This window comes from Harmonia axyridis, chromosome 4, assembly GCF_914767665.1.
Source record: "Harmonia axyridis chromosome 4, icHarAxyr1.1, whole genome shotgun sequence".
NCBI classification, from domain to species: domain Eukaryota; kingdom Metazoa; phylum Arthropoda; class Insecta; order Coleoptera; family Coccinellidae; genus Harmonia; species Harmonia axyridis.
Window position 1 is genome coordinate 36,319,084 of NC_059504.1, and position 26,126 is coordinate 36,345,209.

Sequence of the window (26,126 nt, forward strand, 5' to 3'; positions counted from 1 at the left end):
ATAATATCAGGTATCCAATGAAGTTCGTTCTGTTTTTATGACTTACAATTTTATCACCAATCAGTAATAATTTAGCAAGGATTAACTATCGCATTAACCTTCTGACAGCGTAACCATTTTTTATCGAGTATTTATAGTAATGACCCTGCGAATTGTTAAGGAAACATTTTTTTAGTTTTTGCACCTGAAATATGTGAATTTACTATTAGTTCTCGGAAACTTGAAGATGTGAAGGGTTATACAATAAAAGGTTTCATTTATAAAAAACGAGTACATTTTAAGAGAAATCCCTGGATTTTAATTTAATTGTAAAGAAGAAGGTATGCCATTAATGGTGGAAAACAATATCAGCCAAATGGCCACCACGGGTACGGTTGCAACACCATATCTTTTTCATGAAATTTTCCGAAATCACTTGTCCTGGCGAACTCCACGAATTCAATCTGCAAGATCTTGAATCGATTGTGGAGTATTAGCATATACCTTATCTTTCACATGGCGTCAGTGAAAAAAGTCTAAAGGTTTTAAATCACAATATTTCGGTGACCAATTGTGATCACCTCTTCGGGAAACAACACGCCCAGGAAACTTTTCTTGCAATATTGTTTAGTTACTTGTGTAGCACTTAGGTCCATCTCATTGAAAATAAACGTCGTCCACATCAATGTCTCCCAATTCTGGTTATAAAAAAATCATTAGACAATGCCTAATTACCAATATCGTAGAAGAATTGACAAACCTGTGTTTTCGTCAACACTACCGGCTACAGAAGTTGTTCTTGATTCTTCATATCATTAACTTCTAGCAACAGCTGAAATTTTACCACCAGTTTCACTATTGCCGGCCGAGAAGGTGGTTCATGATGACCCAAAAGTGCTCAAGTTTTGCGAACTGTGGCTCCAAAATTTTCACCATGTTTGTAGTGAATTTTAACAATTTCAATGTGTATCTGTAGTATTTAGTAATGGCGTGTTAAATGCCAAAATATGACAACTTCAAAAGTCAGTCCAGATAGCGGGATATTCAAAATGAAACCTTTTATTGGAAAATCTTTTACAGCATAATAAAATGAGAAAAGCACTGACGTGAATTCGGGAGCTTTTGAGCGCTCGTTCATTCATGCGCTAAGTGCGCCATTGAAGACCACATATACAGTCCAGTCCTGCAGCCTTCAAGGTTGCAATTAGCTCATGACTGAACGAGCGCTCAAAAGATCCTGAGTTCACGTCAGTGCTTTCCCCATTTATTTCGATCTTTTGCTTGAATTTTCTATGATTATAAAAATATAATAAATATAAATTATGCTTAAGAAAAAATATTTCAAATAAAATTGTTAGGCATCAAGGAATGGAAAAATGGACATTTTTTTAAACCTTGACTTTGACTTAGAGGTTATTTCAAGGTCAACTTGATTCTTTAAATAATAATAATAATAAAAATAAATAAGCACAAACATTGATCGCAGAGGCAAGAGCCTGCACGCGATTAGGAAAGCAATATTTTTTTTGTGTAGATTCTAATTCTTCATGAAAAGTAGTAACTTTTGTTTCAAACTTTTTCTCATCGGCTTTCAAATATTGAACTAAATTTTATTAAATGGATACAGAAACTTTGAATGGATGTAATGAATCATTTATTGAAAGAATTGATACATGTATCGAAGTCAAAGGTTATCATTTTGAATAGTTAAAGAAGAGGTATGAAATTAATAGAAAAATTATCATCAATCAATTATTCTCAATTTTTTCCCAACTGTTTGAATAAAATTTAGGTCAATATTTTGCAATTCGATGAAAAAAAGTTTCAAACACAAGTTTTTCCTTTTTTTTCAAGAAGAATAAGGATTTGCATTGAAAAATATACCTTTTATTTATGTGCCTAATATTCTGAATAAACTCTCTTATTATTATTATTATTTCCATTTAAAAAATCAAGTTGACCCCGAAATAACCTTGAAGTCAAGGTTGAAAAAAAGTTCATTTTTTGCCTCCCTTGATACCTAACAATTTTTATTTGAAACATTTTTTTTTTCTAAAGTACATAGTTAAATGGCGCACTCTGTATACACGTAAAATTTAAACTAAGACGGAGATGTTGTCCCTGGATTATGAGGTTTTTTTTATGGATATCATGCTTTTTTTCTGATGAAGCTATCTACATGAAATTTTGCACAAAGTTAGAAATTTTCATTTGAATATGTATACACATAATAACAACATCTAAAATCACAAATCCGTCTGTTTTGTTGTCACGCAAATTTTGGGTAATTTTTTCAAGATATTCTTGTTTCTCAGCCAAGATTGAATTTCTGTCTCGATGGACTCTGCAGTTTCAGAATTATCAGGAAAACAAAATTTCGTAAATCATATTTACAGAATTCCTAGTCGGATTTTACCCATTAATGAACTCAACTGCGGCATTCGAGATCCGAACCAACCTATCAATTGAAGTTTTTAGGTATTTCCATTCGAAGATTATGATATTTAGGGACCGCGGACTGGCAGAATTGAAGTTGAGAACATTTTCGGCCTTTCCGGTTCAAAACTTGAAAATTCCCAGTACATATATAAGTCTTCTGCTCCGTCCTATATTTTTATGTTGATGAGCACTTACAATATTCTCAACCACGTGTTATGTTTTCCTTATAAGCTTCTCATTTCCTACCTCCAGAGTAAGGAAACTTTTCCCATCTGAACCTTCAAATTGAGCTTCACTGATGACAGTTATTTCACTTACCTTGATTCTGATTTACCAAAGAAAAAATATATTTTCAAGTATTCAAGCAATTTTCAACCTGTATCAAATGTTCTATTCATTGAGTAATCTCTCCTCAGATACTTCCAGACCGCCAAGAGTATTGGAAGAAAACGGCCAAAGTTACTGGTTCATAGATAGGGAAACAATGGAAGAAGATATCAAAAACAATAAGTTCTTAGAATATGGCGAATACAATGGTCATTTGTACGGTACGCATTTGGATTCGATTAGAGACATTATCAAACAGGTGAGTCAGAAACATTTTTTTTTGTTTTCGTGGAAATATCAATGCATCATTCGGTAATGTTTCCATGAATTGATTTCAGGGCAGAATGTGCATCCTCGATTGCAGTCCCCTCGCTCTGAAAATTCTGCACAACAGTTCGGAGTTTTTACCTTACGTTATCTTCATAGCTGCCCCTGGGATGGAACAGTTGAAGAATTTGTACGATGCGGCAACGATAGGCAGGAGTACTACGAGTTTAAGATATTCTAGTCGAAATCTCTCCTCGAGAAATTTATCAAGCAGAAATTTATCGGTAAGTCTATACTTCTGTAAGACATTTTTGTGTTTTCGAATGTCCTCCGCATGATCTCTACATTTTACATTAAATGATTCTTATGAGGTTATTTTCGATTACTCGCCTGTACATTTCGGGCAATCTCACCTTGACGGTTTTCTGATCGTCAATAATCTGAGGATTATCCAAAGGTGATAAATCACAAGATCTTGGTGGCCAATTCAGATCGCCTAGAAATTACGCACGAAATTTTTCTTGGCTAAAGACAAATCTCTTGTTGTGTGGCTACATCTGGCTGGAACCATATCTTCCAATACTATATTATTAATTTCAGGCCAAAAAAATTGATAATGATTCGGATAGAGCGATCAGAATTGACGGTTATAGTGACATCTTCTTCATTTTCAGAAAAAGTACGAGCCGATCACTCCACCAGACCAAATTGTGCCGGGTTTTTCACCATAATTTGACCCCCCCCCCCCCTTTAACTTTTTTACTAAAAGAGATACAAAAAAATGTTTTCTACAAAATCGACTAGGGTTTTTTTAAAATGATTTCACAAAATGAAATATATACCGAGTGAGCAACATATTGATTGCAACTTCATTTTTTCAGCCTGCATATTTTTCTATATTTGACTAGCTCTTTTTTCCCTGACTTCGAATATATAACATATGTTTGGTCTAACTCTTCTTCTTTCTTATTACACATCCAAATTTATAGTGTTTATATCTTCCAAAGGAAGCATTTTCTGAAAAATATACTTACCTACTCCAATAAAAATTCAATCACGAATCGCTAAGAATGTTCTTTTTATTTTAATTTTGGCAAAAACGCATCCGCAGCCATATCAAGGGAATACGGAGATTTGTTTCATTTTGCAATATTGCATATTCGTTCCCGATGATCATCTCGTGTTATCATTTCTTCCCACAAATCTGGCCTTTTTCTAAAAATAGACAACAGCAATCGCTAGGATAATATATGCATATTTTCAGCATTCAAGAATTTTATACTTATGTGTTAAAAGTTAATCATCGATTGTGGTGAAAATCTTTGATTAAATTTTGTATATTTCTTTGTAGTTCGATCGACAGTCTTCAATAAGACATAGTTCAAGAAGGGCCAGAACTTTGGAATCGCTTGCATCGTTATATGAGGTGAGTTTACCATATTGTTTTGAAATTCTTTTAATTTTAGTTATATATCTCTAAAAATAGTTGTGCAAATGAAAAGTAACTTCATGGTTTTTTCGAAACAAAGTATTCAAATAAAATTTTTTAACTCACATTTGCATAATCCGATAGTACAAATTACAATTTAACATTTATTGATATGATTCAATATCAAAACCCAGAATACCTACACATAACGTCAAAAGTATTGGACCCTCAACTATCAATAATTCGATATACCTGCTATTTTTTTTATTTTTCACATGAATTTCATGAATTGAGTAAACAAGAAATGCAATAAACACAAATTGAACTTGAATCATTATTTCATTATCAATATTTCAATAAATATTGTTAGTGGCCGCTCATTCAACCAAGTAGCACCCATTTGTCCCATTTTTTATTCGGAGTTTTCAAGTTGAAACGAAGATCATTTGTTGATGAGGGAAAAATATATATTTAACTTGCCTTTGGTATCTGTTGACAACACGGTAAGTCTTCTCTGCCAGTTCTTGTCCAAAAATGTGAGTGAAATATTTTTTGGACTCGCAGCCAGGGCTCATTCGCGCAATTTCCTCGCGAGGGTCTTGTGTAAACGTAGCTTTCATTTAAGACGCAACTATTTGAAAAATAATGTCTAACTGAAGTCAGTTGTCTTCAATGCTTAACATTCTTGGTTCTTAATATAATATGCAGAATTCTGTCCAACCAAGTGACAATCTATATGGAAAACAATACAATTTTTTTGAAGGCCACTATTCTACCTTTATAAAACTTTCCGAGTTTATAGTAATGTATAACTCTAGACTAGTACAGCATGGTGGACAAAAACCGAAGAGGCAAGCAGCTGGATGTCGAAATTGCCAAGGCTGGCATGCATTGGTGTTACGACTGTTACGAGAGCTATACATACAACTCCAAACGCAGCGCTTGTGGCTGTACTTGATCTGCCTCCCTTACACTTACAAGTGAGGAAATTTAGCTTGCTGAAATCAATAAGAATATCCCGCAATAGGAACCTCCGTCCAGGAAACTGGATAGGATAATGGAGATACTGAATCAATTAGATTCTATTCTCTTGGCAAAACCCTTGGATGAGATGCCAACTATTTTTCATTTCAAAGTACCCTCATTGTACAGTCATTTATGACCGTCTCAGTGCAATGAACTTCGTAAATCGCTTGGACAAAAAGGTCTTCGATATTGTATACTCATGGATCGATATCAGAGAGATGCACAGTGATTGAGCAATATGGCCCTCAAACGAGGATAACTTGATTCCTGGGAAGTGAGCCCTTTATCTCGCAAACCGAGACACTAGCTGTCTATACGTTCAGTCAAAAGAAACCTCATCACTACGAGCAGCCAATTCACGCTGAGGTCCCTGGAATCAAATAGCCACGGGTTTTTGATGACATGTGTTTGTCGTAATACCATGAAGCAACTGACCAGAGGCAATAAAGTGAATCTGCTATGGGTACTGGGGCACTGAAGGAAACCAAGAAGCCGATGAACTTGCAAAAAGAGTATCAAGGTTAACACAATTGGTGGTCCTGAGCTTTTCTGTAGGCTTGGAAAAGACCAGTATAAGGCAGCGGTCCAACTATGGGAGTGGGACGATAGAAAAATCCTCTAGAGGAACACTCCTGGTCTTGCTCAGAAAAGAAATTTATGGTGCTTTCACCGACTTATAACAGGAAGATCTTGAAGCTACTACAAGCTGAGCTTGGGGTAATAGTGAGGCTGCTGACAGGACACTGTAGGTGCAAAAACTTTTTGTACCGCTTGGGTAAGTCAGCAGATAAGATTTTTTAGGCTTTGTGGAAAGGAGGTAGTTGAAAATGTCCGGGGTTGACTGGCCTAAGAACCACCCATATGAGAAAGTCAGTCCTTGATATTCACGACGTAACAGCCAACGCTCATAAGGATGTCGTCGGCTTCGTTAACAGTATCGACGGCCTCCTTGGGTTTTTAAGAATAGGTAGGATTAAGAACAAAAGATCAATTTGGTCGCAGTTCCCGGAAGACTGACAGAGCCTCAACGACCCTGATTCAGTAATAATAATAATGACTCTAGAGTCTATACCCTAGTAGGTACATATAGCTTATACACATCGCTTTTTTGAGGAAACACTTGTTGATTGTTCAATGAACTGTGATTATTCTACTTGAAGTGAGATACCAAAAAAAAACCATGGCAAAAAAATAGTTTATCTATCTTACTATATTACACGGAGTTCATACTTTAACATACTATATTAAATTATTTTGTTACGTTTCAGGAAGAAGATTTAAGAAAATCTCTTGAAGAGAGTGCAAGTATGCAAAGAACATTCGACAAGTACATCAATCAAGTAATTGTTAATAATGATTTCGATATAACATTCCGCCAAATCGTTGAAGCCCTTGATACCTTGACAATCGAGCATCAATGGGTGCCTGTTAATTGGATATACTAAAAAATTTCAATTTTAGCTTGCTCTCCGCAAAAATGCAGGCTTGCCTTAAAAATCGCTACTAAATAGGCTGTAGTTAAGATAGTCATAATGTATTAATATTGATATTGAAGAAAAATTTTTATTATTATAAAAGGTCTATTCTGCTAAGGATTTGACGTACTGCCTTATAAATGTGCTTAATTTTATGTATTACAATTGTATAAACTAAATAATACTGACCTATGTATGTCTAACTATATTAGTAGGTAAGTTTAATATTCATAAAAATTTTAATTTTTTCAATCATTCGTTCGTCTTTTCCTTTTGTGAGTTCACTGATGTATCAGATATAACAAGAATATTATTCTATATTTTAAAATTTCGCCGAACTTTTTCATGAAGAATTGTGTCATACAGTGTTTATATGATAAAATAACAAGTTCTATATAATCCACTTATATTTTCAATTTTATATGATGTAAAAATAAATTCAATTAAGTATTTGAAAAATTATCGTTGTACGGGTTGAAAACTGTAATTTGATATCATTGAATTCATACCCAATATTTATCTGTAATTAATATATCGAAAATATTTAGATATATACTTTTAAGTTTAATTTTTTTTTGAGTTGACTATTCAATGAAAGGGAATTTGTATATATGACCTATTTGAACATGAGGGATCGTCACTAATAGCAGCTAAATATCATATTTGAGAACCGTCGAGGTTCTCCAAATGTGATTGTACATAGTAGATTTAATGTTAAATAGTTTTTAAGACATATTTCTGAATGTTTTATCAGTGCAAACCTCTTCACTGAAACTTCACAACATATATTGAATATTGAAGATAATGTAGCATAGTACAAATTCATCACATCGAAAATATTTTCTGAATTTTGTTTACATTTAGGTTTGAAATAGTACTTATACCTATATATTTATATTGTTTCATTGTATATGTATTCTTCTTTGTAATGTTCATTTTTAATTTTTGTTGTTGTTTATGTAGAATGATTTACTTTATCCAAAGTAAATATTCGAAAATGTGGAAAAAAGCCGTACTAAAAGTAGAAATAGTAGACAACCGAATTTAAAAAAATTTGGTGCTACTACGTAGTATTATATAATAAGGAAATATATAAATTGTAAGATGAAATACCTGCACAATCATAAGATTTCAAACGATATTATATAAAAATTTAAAAATATTATATGTCAAGCGTTATATTTTAAGTATTTGGTATTATCACGAATATATTTTTGCAGCTTGTAAAAATTTCAAAATAACAACATACAATTATTCTATTGAAGTAAATATATTGAAATGATTCTGTGAAAAACTCGTACTTCTTAGGTCAATCGGAGAAAAATATGTAGTAACGTTGAATTTTTAATCATATTGACGAGTTTTGTCAATTATACGAATGTAAAAATGCCTTCTCATTATAAATATTGTATAATTGAACTGGAATTGCATAGCGATAGAACCCAATGTGTATATTGATTTTTTTTGCTACAGCTTTACATACTTGTAGTTTTATAAGAATCGCATCACTTATTATGTTTATTTCATATAAATTTTATTTTTAATTTTAAGACAATGTTTATTTTTTAAGTTGTATATTTTTCATAAGCCTTATTTGAAGCCGTCCAATATGTTCAGGGATTAAGTTTTTAAACTCTCTGTTAACATTGTATTATACCTTTATTTTGTATTATTTTATTTTTACGTATCAGCAAATAATTTTTGATTAAATTTTGTTATATTTGAAATATATATCATTAGTAATTTTTCATTTTATAATTCGGTGTTATCAGTTTCCTTCTGAAGCAGATTTCCTTCCCTCGAACGATTCCTTTTCTATTTTCGACTTGAATTTGAAAAGTCAAGTTCGGACTCCAAGTTTCAATTTATTTTTTCTTGAGATATTAGAAATGATCAACAAAACTTGAAAATACTTCGATCAGATCTACACTGAATGCTTATCATTACAGCAAGTGTTCACTCCAAGCTCATAGATAAAATAAGATAGATAAACCAATTAAGATAACTGTCGACTGAAATTCTAATTATACCAAGGATTTTCAAAAAAATACTACAATTTTTGTGCATTGAGCATTGATTCATTTTAGTTGTCTTAGTCGAGACAAAGAAGCCACTTCAACAACAGAATCCGTTTCAATTACAAAGAATAAATAATTATATGGAATTATCAAATTCAGAAAATGTGAGTGCTTACAAATATCTAATAATAAAAATCTTTTAAAATTAAAACCAAAAAGGAAATCTGAATTCCTAGGTAGGTTTTGAAATAGTCACACTTATTATTGCTTGCGGAAGGTTAAGGAAGTATTATTATCATTTTCGCAATTTGATAATTTCCGCACGATAAATGCATTTCAGACTGTCCTGAAAAGCTTCAGTTTATTTTTTTTTAAATTGTTACTTACAATTTTTTTTTATTCATTCTAATCAATGAGGGGATTATGTTCTCAATAAAACCCCACCTCATTACGACTATGGTCTGTCCGTATGTGTTTCAATGAAATTTGGTGTTGATGTTCAGTTTGAGTCGTAGATGATTCCAAATAAATTCTATCTGTTTTTCCAGATGAAGGCTGTATTTGAGTATGCGCAAAGGTGTGACTTTTTATTTATCTCAAATAATCCGATGTTGATGAAAATTCATATGGGTAGGGTATTCGGATCAGGTAGTAAGATCTTTAAAATCTAACTGCAAACATATCAGGGATCTTAATATTTCGCCTTCTACATGATTTTGGAGAAATTTGTTTGAACATTTGTTCTAGGATATTAAAAGTTCTATTGGAATTTCTGCTTTTCCTAATTTAGATTGTGGATGCGTAAATTAAAACTTCTCGGGAGACAGCAGTGTTACAAAACCGAAAATAATGTATAGGGTGATAGTTTATATTTTACTCAATAGCTATCTCAGTTAATAGGGTTCCTACAAAAATGTTTTAATCGTCGAATATGAAGTATTTTTTATGGGAATTCAGTATTCAGCACTAGGAAATACAAAAAAGCATTATAAACCTTAAATTTTAATGTGAACGGGTATTTTCTAAAATGAATACCCTGTATTTTATTTTTCTAATCGGGAGGGGAATATTCTTTATTGAGGTTATCTTCGCCAGTTTTCGAAAAATTAATATTTTTCTGTCTACATCTAAGGTATCTGTAGAACGCCACATGACAATGCTTCATTTCTTATTTCAGAAAAAAATATGTTCACAGATAAGAAAGAAAAGATATCAACAGAAATGTAAATTTAATCAGATTTCCTATATCTAAGTGAAACTAGACCAATTTCAATAATAGAGTTTCAATGAATTTTCTCAAAAACGTTTTTGATACCCATAATAATGTCAGAGGAAGGATTGCAAACAATATCAACCAAATGGCCGCCACGGCTATGGTAGCAGCACCATATACCTGAAATATTCCATGACCGCAACAGAAGCCAACTTAGTGATTTGAAATAATAACCTTTCTTTTTTAATGCAGAATTTTTTCCTTAAATTATACAAGGAATCTCTCATTTTTGTTTTCACTTCCAGCCGGGTAGACCACCGAAAAGATGGGCTCAAAGCTGGTTTTCATCATCTGCAGAATAGACCAAGTTTGAATGAATGAATAAATAGAATAGACCAAGGCCAAGCAAACAGGGAACTCCCTAGCTAAAAGAAGAAGAAGAAGAAGACTTCCAATTCAGGAACATCCTGTATTTTGCTCGACAGGACAAAATCGACAACCAAAATTTTCTATTCTCGCAATATAAAATAATTTCATTAGAAAACGTAGCAGCATCCGTTAATATATGTAACGAAGTTATAGAATAAAAATCCAATTACATTCTGAATAGTTTTCAAATAGATTTTCCAATTATATGCCTTCTTTTGAGTTTGATCACTTTGCCATGGACCTGATATTCAAATAATTACATTCAAGTACTTCTCAGTTAAATTATCTCTCCAAAAAATCGTTTCTAACAAGAATATCACATTATAAGTTTAAAAACAATTTCAATTCTCAATTCTATTGTCATCTACTTTGCGTGCGCCCCTCGTACTCATTCCCTACTAATTCGGCTTAAGAACATCTGACTGATACTTTAATAAACAGTTCTACGGGAGTTGCGTTACGAACGGAGTGTAGTCCGTTATGTTTTTAATACGTGCAATTTAAAAAAAACAATATACAATGACCAGGGAACAAGAAGGAGTGAGATACAGGAGGGCCCAGAGTGTAACACGTGCTGAAGAAATTAAGGCTGTTGAAAAGAAAGTTAGATATTCACAACCAGATAAACCGTGAGTAGACATTTATAAATACAAAAGAATATTTGATTTATATATTGAATGGGAACTAGAGAATAACGAATGAAACATTTTTATTATCATTTCATTGTAAATTTATTTATGTAAATAACGTAATTTAACTGATGAAATTAAAAATATACCTATATAAAATTACCTACTTCTATTACTAATAATTTGTTCATTTATATATTTCTTTGTTTATTTTTTCAAAATTAAAAAGAGTCGTTCAAACTATCAGGTTATAATATTTGTGAGTGTGTTCCTTTTACCACAATTAATCAACTAGAATGAATCATTTTTATTCATATACTTTTAGAGAACGTTATCTAGTTACTGAAGAGTAAACGAGCATTGGAATTCAATGAAACGAAGTTCGTATCATGTCATCCGCAACTTTAAATGTATCTCCGTGTAAAGTTAGTTGCATAATCATTAAAATATTTCCAAAAGAATATTTTTTTTCACAGAATCGACCGAACAATATCATTAATATATTTCAGTATTGGCATTATCGTTATGATCTAATATCTAAAAAATAGGTATTATGTTTTGTTAGGTTTATTTTTTTAATTATTTATTAATAATTAATTAAATAAATTCGCAAATTAAATATTCCATTACTTAAATTATTTTATTAAATGCTCAAAATTTGATAATTCTATTATAATTCATTAGCACCCAAATAATATACTCTACAATCCACCAAATGTCTTACTCTATTCAAGCATCAAAATTGAACCAATAAGATCCAGACTAAGTAAACTACATATTAACCAGATTTGTTGAAAAATGAAAACATGGCAATGTATTAGCCCTATGCCAAGATGAAAACAACCACAGCTCCTCAAAAAAACACCCAATACAGGCCTTAATTATTTAATATAAATATTTAGAATTTAACATAAAAATAATTTTTTGTTTTTTTTTTATTATATCCAGAAATGTAAAAATAATGTTTCTGAAAGAACTGGCAGAAACACCCAAGGTCGATGGCCATTTGCTCCGAAATTAATGACAGTTATCTATAATTCATTAGTAATTTTTGGTTCATTATTTATATTAATTAGTTTTTGGAACTTTTTTGCTGTATAATGTTGTATACCAAACTGAAAATTGTTCTGGTGGATAAACAGATTTTTGTATAATATCTCAAACGTAATATTATGTATATGGAAATTCCTTATATAATTATAATTGTATTTTATTTCCTCTAACGATTGCAAAAAATTGTTGTTAGTAGGAAAAAAGATAAAATTAATACATTCATCTATCAATTACTTACACTTCGATTATTATTTTCACTTTAATCCTCAGTTTAGTTTTTTAAATCAAAATCAATGTTTCGATATTAAAGGTTCTTCCACAGGTTTAATTTTGAATAGACCTCTATCTGGGCAGCTGTCACTTTTAAAGTTCTCATCTTTTGCCATTTGACAAGAAAAAACTACGCCATTACTGAAAATGGAACGATACACTCTTCAAAACACATCAGTCACATTGAAATTGTTCAAATCCACTTTAAAAATAGTGACAATTTTACAGTCTCAATTCACAAAACTGATTTTTGGGTCGTCGTGAATCCCATTCTCGGGCGGCAACAGTGAAACTGATGGAAATCATGTGTATCATCTTCTGGGAATCCAGGAAGGACTGGATTAAGGATGAAAGGTATAAATCTTTCAAACACATTACAAGTTTTCTTGTAGAATCTTGATCAGAGTATGTTCTTCATTTTTTTGCATTTTATATCAGAGAGACAAAAGGCAGTTATGATGGTTTCGTGCTTATCTTCAAAACGTTGGTACATCAAACTTCGTCATTTCAACTGACAATGTCGCAAATCGTCGGCTAAGAGTGTAAATCTGTCCATAATGAACAATTTTACAGGAGACCAAAAAAACCGTACAGTACATTGTTATAATAATAATAATAAAGGTGTTTATTAATGAAAATACATTCAATAAACTCTATTGAATGTATTTTCATGAATAAACTCTCTTATTATTATTATTATAACACTGTACTGTACGGTACATGCTTCACATTCGAAATGTGGGGGCCAAAATTTATCCTGATATCTCAAATGAATGCCAAAATAGGTAAGATGAGTTCGTTTCACAGAATCAGAAATAGCTTTTCTGCTTCCTTCAAAGTGAATTCGCCACGCTATAACCAAAAACATCGAGATGATTAACATATCTACGTCTGCTTGTGGATGTCATTGTATTAGTTCAGTGTTTCGATACTACACTACATAGGCGTAAAACTTTGCTTCCGCCGTTTTTTCGAGGCTTTAGTGTAAAACACTGGTTATACATTTATGATTCAAAGTATTGTCCATCGCTGGCCACTACTTTCTCCCATCTTTCGGGCAGCTTACGAATCCCGCGTTGAAAAAACTGGTCATTTTTTCAAGCGATCCACGAATCGATCAAGTGCTGGTCAGCCATTGATCGAAACAAGTGATAGTCCGAGAGGGTAATGCCTGGAGAATACGGCGGATGGGGTAGGACTTCCATTTCAACGTTTCCAATTATATGTCTTGACCACTTTCGCAACATGGGGTCGAGCATTGTCATAGTGTAAAATCACTTTATCATGTCTCTCCTTGTATTGCGGCCGTTTGTTTTTTAATGCTCGGGTCAAACGCATTAATTGCGTTCGACAACGATCGCTTGTGATTGTTTCAGTCGGTTTTAACAATTCATAATACACTACGCCGAGCTGGTCCCACCAAATACTGAGCATGACCTTAGAACCGTGAATATTCGGTTGGGCCGTCGACGTGGAAGCATGACCAGGATATCCCCATGATTTTCTGCGCTTGGGATTATCGTAATGAACCCATTTTTCGTCTCCAGTTACAATGCGATGCCGAAATGCCTTCCGTCTTTGCCTTGCAAGTAGCTGTTCACAAGCAGACAGACGCCATTCTACATCTCTTAATTCGTACGGCACACAATTCCATTGTTTCCGAATCATTTTTTTGACTTTCAGGCGTTTTGAAATGGCTTGTCCTGCCAATTCTTGTGCGTTTGACAAGAGTCTTGATCAAATAATGCCTCTAATTCTGCACCTTCGAAAAACCTACTCTCTTCCACCGCGATGCGTCTTTGTCATCAAAATCACCGTTCTTGAAGCTCTGAAACCACTCTCGGCACGTTCTTTCACTAATAGCGGCCTCACCATATGTATTTAAGAGCATTCGATGAGCCTCAGCCACAGATTTCCTCATATTAAAGCAGAAAATTGAAACCTACCACAAATGACGATAATTTGGCTCGTAAGCAGCAATATTAAATCGAATATAACTTTATGATGCAGACACAAATCGACTAATATTTCGATAGTGTTATGTTTACAAATACCTAAGCTTATTGTATGACATCTAAGACCTATTTATTTCGACTAACACTTATCGCTACAGACATCTATTGCAAAACGGCGGAAGCAAAGTTGTACACCTAATATAATACTACGAAAATGTTGCAGGTTGTAGTTGGTGCATGAATGACGAGATCTCAAAAGTTCCTGACTTCACGTCGGTGCTTACCTCATTTTTTTATGACTGTTAAACTGTTTTCTAATTGAATAGTTTTGAGTAATTGAGATCTTATTGATATTTATTAATCACTGGAAATGTATATAGTGAAATTGATATGCTCTTTGAAGGTTAAAATCGAGAGGGATTGAGTATCTTCTTTTTGGCATGAAGAGAAATTAGCTTTGGGTGAATTTGCTCGAATTTTTTATATTATGTTGTAGAACTCGTGTTGCTGATAAAATTTCTTCATTATATCACCGCTCTAAATTCAACCATTTAGATTATATAGGGTGCTAAAATAACTTTTCCAAAATTTCAAATGACCATTGTGTCATTTGTAATTTATAAACCAAATCTAGTATGCACCGATTGTTCATACAGCTGATTATGTATTAGTAGAAAAAAGATTATTGCACGCACATATGATATACAGGGTGAGTCCAAAGTTCTTCAGTGATTTCCAAAAAATTAAATTGTGGAATTACATTCGTTTTCAAATATTTTGTGGGATATCAATTGTGATTGATGTTGTTAACATCTCCTGAAATAAACTGACATATCTATTATGTTGATATATTTCTTATCATACTGCATAGAATAGATGCTTGAAATTCCGGAATAGTCGATTACCAACTCGTTCGCTCACGATGAAAGTTCACTCGGCAGATAGGTAAATAAAGTTTACAGGGTGGATCAGAAAAAAGGGATGCTCTACTGATAATTTTCTAGATGTAATAACGTATGATTTTAATTTCATTGAAACGTATTCCACGGATATTATATGTTCGATACACATCTGATAAGAGATTCTGAACAATTTTCTCTGAAATAATCGACTATTTCGTAATTTCATGCATCTAGTTTGAAAAGAAATACATAAATAATAGATACGTAGGTATTGTCAATTGCAATTTAAATTGATATCCCACAAAATATTTGAAAAAGAATAAAATTCCACCGCTCAATCTTTTGAAAATAAGGTACTAAAGAACCAACTTGATATATTTGGACCCACCCACTGCGTATAGGAATCATATTTCTCTATATTGGACTTTAATCAGTTGTTTGAACAATTGATGCTTTCTCAATTTGGTTTATAGTATATTCGACTAAGTTTTTTTCACAATGGCCATTTAAAATTTTAGAAAAGTTGGTTTTTAGCACCCTATATTATCTAAACGGTTGAATTGAGAGCTGTTATGCAATAAAGACTTTTGATCAGCATCACATAGTTCTACAACATATAAACAATACAAGCAAATTTACCGAAAGCCTATTTTACTTTGATGCGATGCTTGGAATTCATCAAGTTCTCTTTACTTGATTGATTCGACCCGATATTTTATTCAATCGAAATTATTTTTTCTGAGAAATATGCATGTCCGATCTGAATATTTTTATAGACCATTGATAATTATTCGTTATTGTCAATATATCGATGTAATATGAACGTAAAAAATTCAACCTTGAGCATTGCGAATCTATTTACACACTCAATGCCTTGAGGTATTAAATGATATATCTAGCTATATACAAATATGTATAATGACATTTTAATTTCTCGAAAAAATTATGCTTCTAGTTGCAATCAAGATCGTTTAAATACATACACAAAAAAAAGCTAATTTGTAATGCATTTATCTGTGATATTATCTATAAATACACAATTTCCTTTAGAATTATGTACCTGTAATAAGAATAGTTATTTAAAATACAAGTGCAGAAGGCATTGGTAGGTATTCTTCCACGAGTTCAAAATTCAAAAACGAGCGACGAAGTGGCGAGTTTTGGAATTAACGAGTGGTAGAATGAGCCTTCTGTACGAGTATTATACATTATTTTCTCTAATTCATTGCATTTTCATTGAAATTAATGAAATATTTCCATAAATATAATTAAGTGATTTTTGCATTGAAAAATGTTGGTTGGCAGAACTGATTTCTTTAAGGCAAATTGATGAATTGACAGATAAAGCCGTGGCGGAAAGTTCGGAGTACCAACATAGAATGATTAAATATAACCATGAAAACTGTGCGTTTCTGATATATTCTCGCACGATTTTGTTCTACAAGATGTGGAAGAATGAACGGAATAACCACAGAATTGGAGAAACAATTTTAAAGTATCAATTTGTTAATGAATTATCTCCAAGTTTCAATTCTATGAATCTTTGGTCACAAATGACAAAAAGTTGATAAACACGTTAAAGTATTTATATTAGAACAAATTAACAAGTACCTGTGAAAAAGATGAATGAGTCATAAGATTTTGCTGGCTTATCATGTCATATCCACATCTATTCTGAAAATCTCAAGATGGGTTTTATTTCTTAGGATGAAACCATCCTTCTCGAAATTCGTCATAATAATTTGAGTTATTATATCTGTAATCTACAAAATAAATATCAATATACTCGAACATATTATTGCGGAAATTAGGTATTTTTTATATACAATCGCAATCAACATGAAATTTCGTATTTGGCTTGAAACTGTCAACATATATCTATCTTCAAGCAAATTTCTCGTTCGGATATGTTGTTATTGAAATAATAGTTTTTTTTTTCAATATACTGCTTGTGTTTTATATGATTCAGCCGAAAAATCATTACAAATTTATGCAGGAGACTTGAAATGAATATTTTATATGTATACAGGGTGTTTCCAAGTTAGTGGTAACCAAAAACCAACAGTTGACGAGATATTTGAGTTTTCATTGACAATATATTTCAGGAGGAAAGTAACAAATAAAAAAATAAGAAAGAAGGCACGTACTTGTATAAGGAATGGTGGAGGTCATTTCAAACATAATTTATGAATATAAATTTTCTACTGAAATTTTGAGTGTAATTGCAATAAAAAAATATTCAATTCATTACTTTTCTTTCTTTGTTTCTATCCAAATCAAAATCTGCTGTTTCAGCAGACCTAGTGGCTGCCTTTTTCAGGAAATGAAAAGTTTTTAAAATAATTTTATCATACCTAAGTTAAGAAATTCGAGAATTGCAGGCAAATTTATATTAGAGATATAATATTCTTTTCTCCATAAACCGACTTTCAAATCATACTAATTCCTATTCAACTGTTACAGCACAGTTTTGCTTTTTTATGCATATCATATCTTTTTCTGATGAAAATAATCCAAAATTAAAATCAAACTTGGTCATTGTAGAAAAAATCGACGAAAAATGAAGTAAGGTGAGACACCACACTAACTCAAATATCTCGGAAACTGTTGATTTTCGATTATCAATAAATATAGCTCAATCGACAGTAAATGAGTGATATTAATAACTCCTTCAAGGTTCACGTCTAATTTGGAAACGCCCTGTATACACGTAGAATTTCAACTCGATCAATTATGTAGTCACTGAAATATTCAATTGTTTTTTCCTATATTTCTCTAGAATTTTCTCCGATTCTTCTGTTAATTGTGATGTTCTAAAATTCACTTGTTTTAAATTTTTTCAGATGTCATTCGCCAAGAGATTCTCTGTTCTCGTGGACATCCGGGTTCAACAATTTTACAGGATTTGTGAACTGGGCTTTTCTCCTACTAACCATGGGAAGTGTAAGACTGTTATTAGAAAATTTCATAAAGTAAGTATGGTGAATTCTTGGGTAGCCTTAGATTTAATCATTTTTTCCTTTTCACAGATATGGTATTAGAGTGGATCCCTTACAGTGGATTTATGTGCTAACTGGTCTCAACGATGGAGGCAGTGGCCATCCTGCTATTGTTTTAATACTCTGTAAATATTGAATAATGTAGGTAGTTTACTGTCTTCAATAATACACTAATATGAATTTTACAGATTCATTAGTTCCTATCACAATATGTCTAGTGATCGAGAAAGCATTATCAGTGGTGAGTATTGAGAAAGACAAACCGTGGATAAGTTTACATTTTCTAAATCTATTATAGGTAACTCTTTTCTCTCACTAAACTTATTTCTCAAAAATCAAATATTGGTTTATTATTTCGAAAAATTTCAGTTAACATTTCGAAATTTCCTATCCCAAAAACTTTCATAAATTTTAAAGGCCAAAAATTAAAGAATCAAATTTCTATAAATTAGCAAATATATAAATTTGAGTAAAATATTCATATAATTACTATAAGAAGACACTTCTTCCAGTAGTTTTTGATATGACTTCAGAAAAACTCGATAATATTCTGTTTTATTGTATTATTTCATAAAAACCGTGTGTTCAGGAATTTCGAAATTCGAATTTTCAGATTGAACTTTATAAATAAATGTTCTTGTTTTTAGGAAATTGTTTCTAACACACTAGGAATGCTCGTCCATTGCTTGAATCTAATAGCTTTAATTATGCTCCCCATGGTGGTCATACATGTAAAAGATGGATTCAATTTAGGTGAAATGTTTAAATGAAATATCATAGCCTTGTTTTATCGAGTAGTTTTCAGTTGGTGCATCGGCTGTCACATCTTTTTATACAGTTTTATTTTTGAAACTATGGTCCTATATTCAAGTAAATATGTGGTGTAGAAGGTCCCACCAGAAGAAAAGGAAAAGTATGAGGAGATCTTCAGCATCTTACACTTCTATCTCCAGATGTATGTATGCAGTTACAATTAGTTTGGTTATTTCAGTTGAACCTTTGTGCCAGTGATGGCTGATTCGAAATAATTTGTAAATGTAAACTTGTTATCGTTGAGCACTAGTTCTTCGAACAAATCGCTCCATCATTTCGAAACAATGTATCTAATTTTCGAATTTTGATCCTGTTATGGTCTCAACCGATGAGGTTCAATTCATCCTCAAATTTATGTCCGTCCGGTTGCACATAAAAACGATAACTCTCAAATGGAAAAACTTAGAAACTTGGAATTTCCTGGTTAGGCTCAGATTTCGAATACCGCACTTAAAGTTATCAATGGGAAAAATCCGACTAAGGGTTCCGTAAATATTAATGTTTCCTATTAATTTCAAAACTGCAGATTCGATCCAAATGAAAATTTGCATTTCAAATAAGAATGACAATTTCATGCCATGTGCAGAATTTCGTTGAATATCGCGGAACCAGAATAACCACTTCAAGCTTTGTGCAAAATTTCGTGTGGTAGAGCCATCAATCTTATAGAGAATTCAAGCAAAATAATAAAATAAAATAATTATTAATATTTCAGTAAAAAGAGTTCCGACCGAGAAAAAATATTCGTGAAAATTGTGTTTTATAATATTTTTTTTATATTTAAAATGGATGTACAGGATAGGCAAATTTGATTTTAGCACTACAACTTCAAAACCAGAGGAGATAGACAAAATCTGATATCCCATTCTCGTTCTATTTTTCTGAGAAACTAACAAGGCTAGTTTTCTTTTTTGTCACCTTCTTTTGTTTCCTTTTTGTTTTTTTTTGATATCGCCATTTTTCCAGGCAAAAAATGAATACTAGCCTTGTTAGTCTCCCGGAAAAAAGAACGAGAATAGGGTATCAGATTTTGTCTATCTACTATGGTGTAAAAGTTGTAGTGCTAAAACATCGAGATTTGCCCACCATGTACATTTATCTATAAACCAATTTATCTAATTTTTTTTCAGCTGCTGACAATAGTTTTGATTCGTCTTCAGAAAAATTGGAAACTAAGGGTTTGGTGCAATATCCAGACAACTTAAACCTGAGGGATATATTCTACTTCTTATGTGCACCGACGCTATGTTATGAGCTCAATTTTCCTAGAACAGAAAGAATAAGGAAACGATTCCTGATCAAAAGAATATTCGAAGTAGTTGCTGGAACACAAATTGTATTCTGTGTGATTCAACAATACATGATTCCGTCAATAATAAATTCTTTGATACCATTCAGCAATATGGATGTCACACAAACGACAGAGAGACTTTTGAAACTAGCGGTAAGATAATTGCATATTAAGGATTTGATCTAAAGTCAATTTCTTTACAAATACATATTTAAAAAATCACATATAGTGGGACTAGGACGTTGTAGTGAAAAAACATACATATTGTATTTAGAGTATCATCATAGCAACAAGTGTTCGAAATTTAGAGATTCCATGTTGTTAGTTTAAGCAGATTTGAACTCGTAAAAATTGGATTTCTTTATTTATTGCCTTCAAAATGCATAGAAAAAAATATGTCTGTCCATCGTCAATCAATGACAGAATGCAAATAAAAAATAGTCGTATGTCTGAAAACGTGGTGTGTTCACTTATTCTCGAAAAACCTTAAGAGGGATTACCAGCACGTGGCTTTCCGCATATCAGCCAAACATTAGGTACCCATTCATTTCCAATCTGGCGTTTCTGCGATGACCAAACTTTGTACGGCGTACGAAGTTGTACATTTACTTTATCTTCTTTCTCTTTACGAAGCATATAAGTAGAGGGCTCCACTGTTCGACGGTCGATTATTTTTTCACGAAATTATATTTCTTTTTTCATGAATATTTTGAAAATATATCAGTGCTTCGTAAATTGAACATATCATCAATTCTTTTGCGTAAAACGAAAAGTTTTTTCTTCATTCGCAAAATAAAATTTTGTCATTCTACAATGTAGATTATTGAAAAGAATTATGTGAAAACCTCATTAAAATCGGTGGACGGTGGTTGCAAGACGAAAAATCTATAATTTCATTTTGAACTGAGCAGTCACGTGGTGGTATTCTCTCTTAAGATTAAACTTTTGAAGGGACCAGCCTTTTTGGATTTTAATGGTAAGGGTTCCTTTTCACTTGAATTCCGCATCGTTTCTTATGGCGCCCACGTTGTCTTTCTGTCGATGTCGTGTTGAAGTTAAATTAACAATAAGAACAACAATATCAACGACTTTTGACAGAACAAATGAAAATTTTGAAATTATGCCGTTGATTGGATAATTCGATCGTTGTATAGAGCTACCTTAAGAAAGAAAAGGGACCCATGCCGAGCCTGAGACGCCAGAATTATCTCAAACAAAATTTAATCATTGAACATACCATTATTTCAGACCTCTCACTTAAAACTGTAGGGAATCCCTCGAAAGTATTCGAGTTGAGTTAAATTTCGAACCAAAATGCTAAAAACAGAAGAACACGGTGTAAAAACTTGGAATGATCAAAGCAGCACCCCGTAGAAAGGCTTTGCTAACGGTCGAATGGAAAACGGCCTGAATGCCCATAACACTCGGCATTTCAGGGCGAATAATTCAATTGAGTTCAGTCCAGTCTACAACTACAACATATGTGCAACACTTGCACCGACAACGAGAAGATTAAAGATTTTCACATCTTTTCCCGAGACCGGCGAAAAAGTACCTGCGACCGAGCCGCAACGACCCAAGTGTCCAGCGACCTTTAAAAAACGATTATATCTAAATATCATCTTCTTCACACATTTTTAGTGGGTTGGAAATAAATTGAATAAGTGTTTTTATCCCGTTCCTTCATTTCCCTTATTTGTCCTTGGCCGTGACTACTAGTTAGTCACAGTATAAGGACCACAACCCACAAAACTAAAAAACAATTACAGTGGCAATTCACTTTAAGGGTTCTGTGGTCCTGTTTTGTTGCTAATACACATGTATTAAAGCAGAAACTTACTACAGTCGATGCGACATTGCGACGGAACGCTGGCTAGACCCCATCGACGCGTCTATTGCCCTTGTTTGCATACCTACTTGTAAAGCTCTTCTCGAAGCGTCAATTCACTTAAGTGAGAATATCAGTTCGCCTCACGGTATTGAGTGAAAATAATAATTATGTAATGCATATAGATTATTCAAATTATTACGGGTACACAATAATCGAAATGTACAGTAGTTCTTCTTATGAATTTGATAGGAGTAAGAAGAAGCAGCAGTAGCTACTACAATGTTACTGCAATGTCCTCATAGAAAATATTCGGTAGACGAAACCTTTCGAAATAAGGAAAAACAAGAATGCCGATAGATTTTTCATGTATTTCATGTGTATGCTTCGAATTCAACGCGTGGATGACATCGACGAAAATCTAGATCTTTTAGATCGGTAGCTGACGGTCACCGTCAACCAGCGTCAAGTTGTGCTAGTATGTTCGCTTATAGGGAAGCCATAGATTTTCGTGCTTAACATTGATCTGCTTTGCGTCGACTGAGTACCTATGTTTCTGCCTTCATACTTCTATAATTGTGAAAAAATTATACCATTGTACCATTGTTTTCAGATACCTAATCATCTAACATGGCTGATTTTCTTCTATATTACATTTCATTCCTACCTGAACTTGATTGGTGAATTATTGCAATTTGCTGATAGAAACTTTTACTCTGATTGGTGGAATGCAAACAATATTGATACATTTTGGAGGAGTTGGAATTTGCCTGTTCACAGATGGGCTGTTAGACATTTATACTTACCTGTTGTTGAGTTAGGTTTCAACAAGACACTTGCTGGTATATCAGTGTTCTTTTTGAGTGCATTTTTCCATGAATACATGGTAAGTTTCTCATACGATGTGTGGTCCAACGAAAACTTAACACCTCGATTTTCCGGCTTTAAAATGAAAATATGGAAAATCGCTTGGAACCGTCAATTTCTGATTCGAGAGAGAACAACTTTTCCGCTCTTCACATTCCCGTATCTGCAACACCCTAATGGAGGTGAATACAGTTAGTAGTGAAAGAGTACTTACTTTTGTGATTAGTATATTCCATGCAGTAATGTAAGTTTTACTGGAAACGTTCACGTACGTTGCTCAAGATTTCTGGTGCAATTTGACGGCATTCATTAATGATCCTAGTTTGCTAATTATCCAGGCTGTGTAGCGTAAAACTTGGATTTCAGGTGACCCCATATAAAAAAGTCCAGTGGAGCCAGATCAGGTGATCTGGGTGGCCACCACTTTATATCTGTCCCCTTCTTCCAATCCAGTCGTGAGGAGAATTTTCATCTAAGAACTTACGCACCGGTTGAACGAAATGGTGCACCATCTTGTTGGAAAATGATCGTTTCATGGTCTTCTGCATTCTCCAATACTTGCACAAGGGTCGGATAAATATCGTTCTCCAATAGATCTAAATAAATTTGGTCACTGAGATTACTTGGTATGAAAAAGAGGGCAGATTATGTGATTTCCATAAATAGCAGTCCAAACATTTAATGTTTGGGACGCTGAGTATGAGCCTCATGGAATAATCTTGGATTTTCATCTGACCAATACCGATAGTAATTCCGGTTTACAATGCCGTTAAGGTAAAATGAAATCTCTTTCGAAAAACAGATATCGATCATGTAGTTTATATTATCGTTAATCATTTCACTGACCACTTCACAGAACTGGAATTGGCGATCGGGATCATCCTCATTCAGTTCTTGAACCAATCGTATCTTATAAGGATGGAATTTATGTTGTTTCAGGATTCTTATGATTTTTGATCGTGAAAAACCAGATGCATCGGACAATTTCCTAGTACTCAAGGTCGGATCCATTGCTACATGACCAAGACAGCCCTGTCAATCGCTTCGTATCTTTCATGCACCCTATATTTGTTTCCGACTGAACGAAAGACGTCAAATATGGCAACCATATGCATAACGGGAACAGCGGATACATTTTCTCCATGATTACGTTCGTTAGATAAAGCCGCTATTGTTCGCGCATTTCAAAATTATTTCATCTCTTCCACCCTTTCTTTTACGGAATACACCATTTTAATTCTACTACAGATTTACAATCATTTTGACACACTTGCAACGTTTTTAAAAATTCACGATAGACTAGGTAAATCGAAAACATTGTCCCTCTACTTTTTTGGACAAGAAATCAATACTTTTTTGGACAAAAAAATTAACAACATAACTACTAAATATCTTTGAAATGTGTCGGATACGAATAATGTTCTTGAGGTAAATTGCCTTTTTCACTATTTCCGCTGTTATTTCATTATCGATGGATATTTTGAACCGAAATTTTGGGGTCAGATACGATCTTCAAAATTAGTTATCGCAACACCCCTCATCCCCATTCAAAATCAAGAGGTTGTGGCGGTTGTGCTCACCCACATTAAGTGAAGTTACGGGGATTGAAAAAAGCGGAAAATGTTTTATCCTCGAATCAGAATTCGACGGATCCAAGCGATTTTCCAGATTTTTATTTCAAAATCGGATAATCGAAGTGTTACCATTTCGTTGGACCACCCTGTATATGAATACCACTTAGTTACTCCTTCTAGGCGTTAAAATATCATATGATATCGACAGTTATCAGTTTGAAAGCAACTCATTTTTTTTATGTTTTAGGTGAGTGTACCTCTTAAGACTTACAAAATTTGGGCGTTCACTGGTATGATGTCACAAATACCACTCTCATCCTTCGCTAATTACGTTGAAAAACGGTTTGGACGACGGTGGGGCAACCTTATTGTTTGGTCTTCTCTTATTCTTGGACAACCACTTTGTATAATGATGTATTATCACGACTACGTCGTTACCCACTATGGAGAATCCCTTCTAGAGGAATATGGTCATGTTTGAGGATGGAAGAGAGTTATTGTTACCAAGTCGAAGAAACAACCTTATTATTCCTAATGAAATGTGAAAAAATATACTTGTTATTTTATTGTTGTACAGAAATATTTCATTTTATTGAAGTTTAAAAACTGTCCTTATACTACTGTTTTGAAGAAATTTTTTTACTTAGATTTAATAGAATCCAGGAAGCAATGAATTGTTACTCGTTCGAAAATAAATTTTTTCATTATATGTGGATAATTATTTTCTTCAATAGTAAGGAAATTCATCTACTGCACCCCTACCGACATATAGATTCAGATTAAAGGCTGGCTTCATTGCACCGCGATCTTACGGTCTATTGTACCCCACATCAAAGTAGTTCTCGCCATTAGTCGTCCAAGTCAAGATCGCCCTCCAGTTCCAGAGTTCTAATGAACTCCAATATCTGGGATGGCTTCAAGGATGTTACCAGTCTCTTGGGCAAAGCATTTTTTGCGTTGGCTTATCATGGCGAGGGGGAATTCGGTCAACAGGTGAACCGGAGTTCCTTCCTACTTCCAACAGAATCTGCACTCGTCATTTTCTGCTAGACTCATTCTCATGAGGTGCTTCCTGATGCGCCAATGCCCTGTAAAAAATCCAGGGAGGATGTGTAGCATATTCTTGCTAAGATCAAGATACTTTTTATTTCTTTAAAATCAACTTTTTGGAATAACTCAATATAGGAAGATTCCCAAAGTGTTTCTCATTCGGTTTTTTCCTTCTCCTGAAACTCTTTCTTGTATGTACATTTACCTTCACTAAAGGAAGGTTCTGGGCCAATGAAAGGAATGTGTGCTTCTTTTCTGGCAAGTGTATTGGCCTCTCCATTTCTTTTAATTAC

General features: G+C 33.2%; 2 protein-coding genes across 2 annotated transcripts in view; both read left to right on the top strand.

The window, feature by feature from the left end:
- The window catches only part of LOC123677487 (protein PALS2), a 32,021-nt gene extending 23,348 nt beyond the window's left edge, over nucleotides 1–8,673 (top strand). The window contains exons 6-9 of the mRNA XM_045614035.1: nucleotides 2,835–3,004; nucleotides 3,084–3,296; nucleotides 4,364–4,438; nucleotides 6,736–8,673. Of these exons, the coding sequence (XP_045469991.1) occupies nucleotides 2,835–3,004; nucleotides 3,084–3,296; nucleotides 4,364–4,438; nucleotides 6,736–6,912 (635 nt within the window). The 3' untranslated portion in view covers nucleotides 6,913–8,673. The remainder of the gene's footprint in view (nucleotides 1–2,834; nucleotides 3,005–3,083; nucleotides 3,297–4,363; nucleotides 4,439–6,735) is intronic.
- Nucleotides 8,674–11,032: 2,359 nt separating this feature from the next.
- On the top strand, nucleotides 11,033–25,492 carry LOC123677488 (diacylglycerol O-acyltransferase 1). The gene is made up of 9 exons (XM_045614036.1): nucleotides 11,033–11,231; nucleotides 18,255–18,383; nucleotides 18,441–18,535; nucleotides 18,599–18,651; nucleotides 19,058–19,163; nucleotides 19,216–19,365; nucleotides 20,354–20,667; nucleotides 22,956–23,228; nucleotides 25,031–25,492. The coding sequence occupies exons 1-9, from the start codon at nucleotides 11,122–11,124 to the stop codon at nucleotides 25,262–25,264; spliced, it is 1,464 nt and encodes a 487-aa protein (XP_045469992.1). The 5' UTR covers nucleotides 11,033–11,121; the 3' UTR covers nucleotides 25,265–25,492.
- Nucleotides 25,493–26,126: the final 634 nt, after the last annotated feature.

What these genes read in the sequence shown, in the direction of transcription:
- LOC123677488 (XM_045614036.1), top strand. Translation starts at nt 11,122, where the DNA reads ATGACCAGGGAACAAGAAGGAGTGAGATACAGGAGGGCCCAGAGTGTA. An exon ending in TGCTATTGTTTTAATACTCT is followed by an intron (nt 18,536 to 18,598) that starts GTAAATATTGAA and finishes TGAATTTTACAG; the next exon opens with ATTCATTAGTTCCTATCACA. An exon ending in CATTTTTCCATGAATACATG is followed by an intron (nt 23,229 to 25,030) that starts GTAAGTTTCTCA and finishes TTTATGTTTTAG; the next exon opens with GTGAGTGTACCTCTTAAGAC.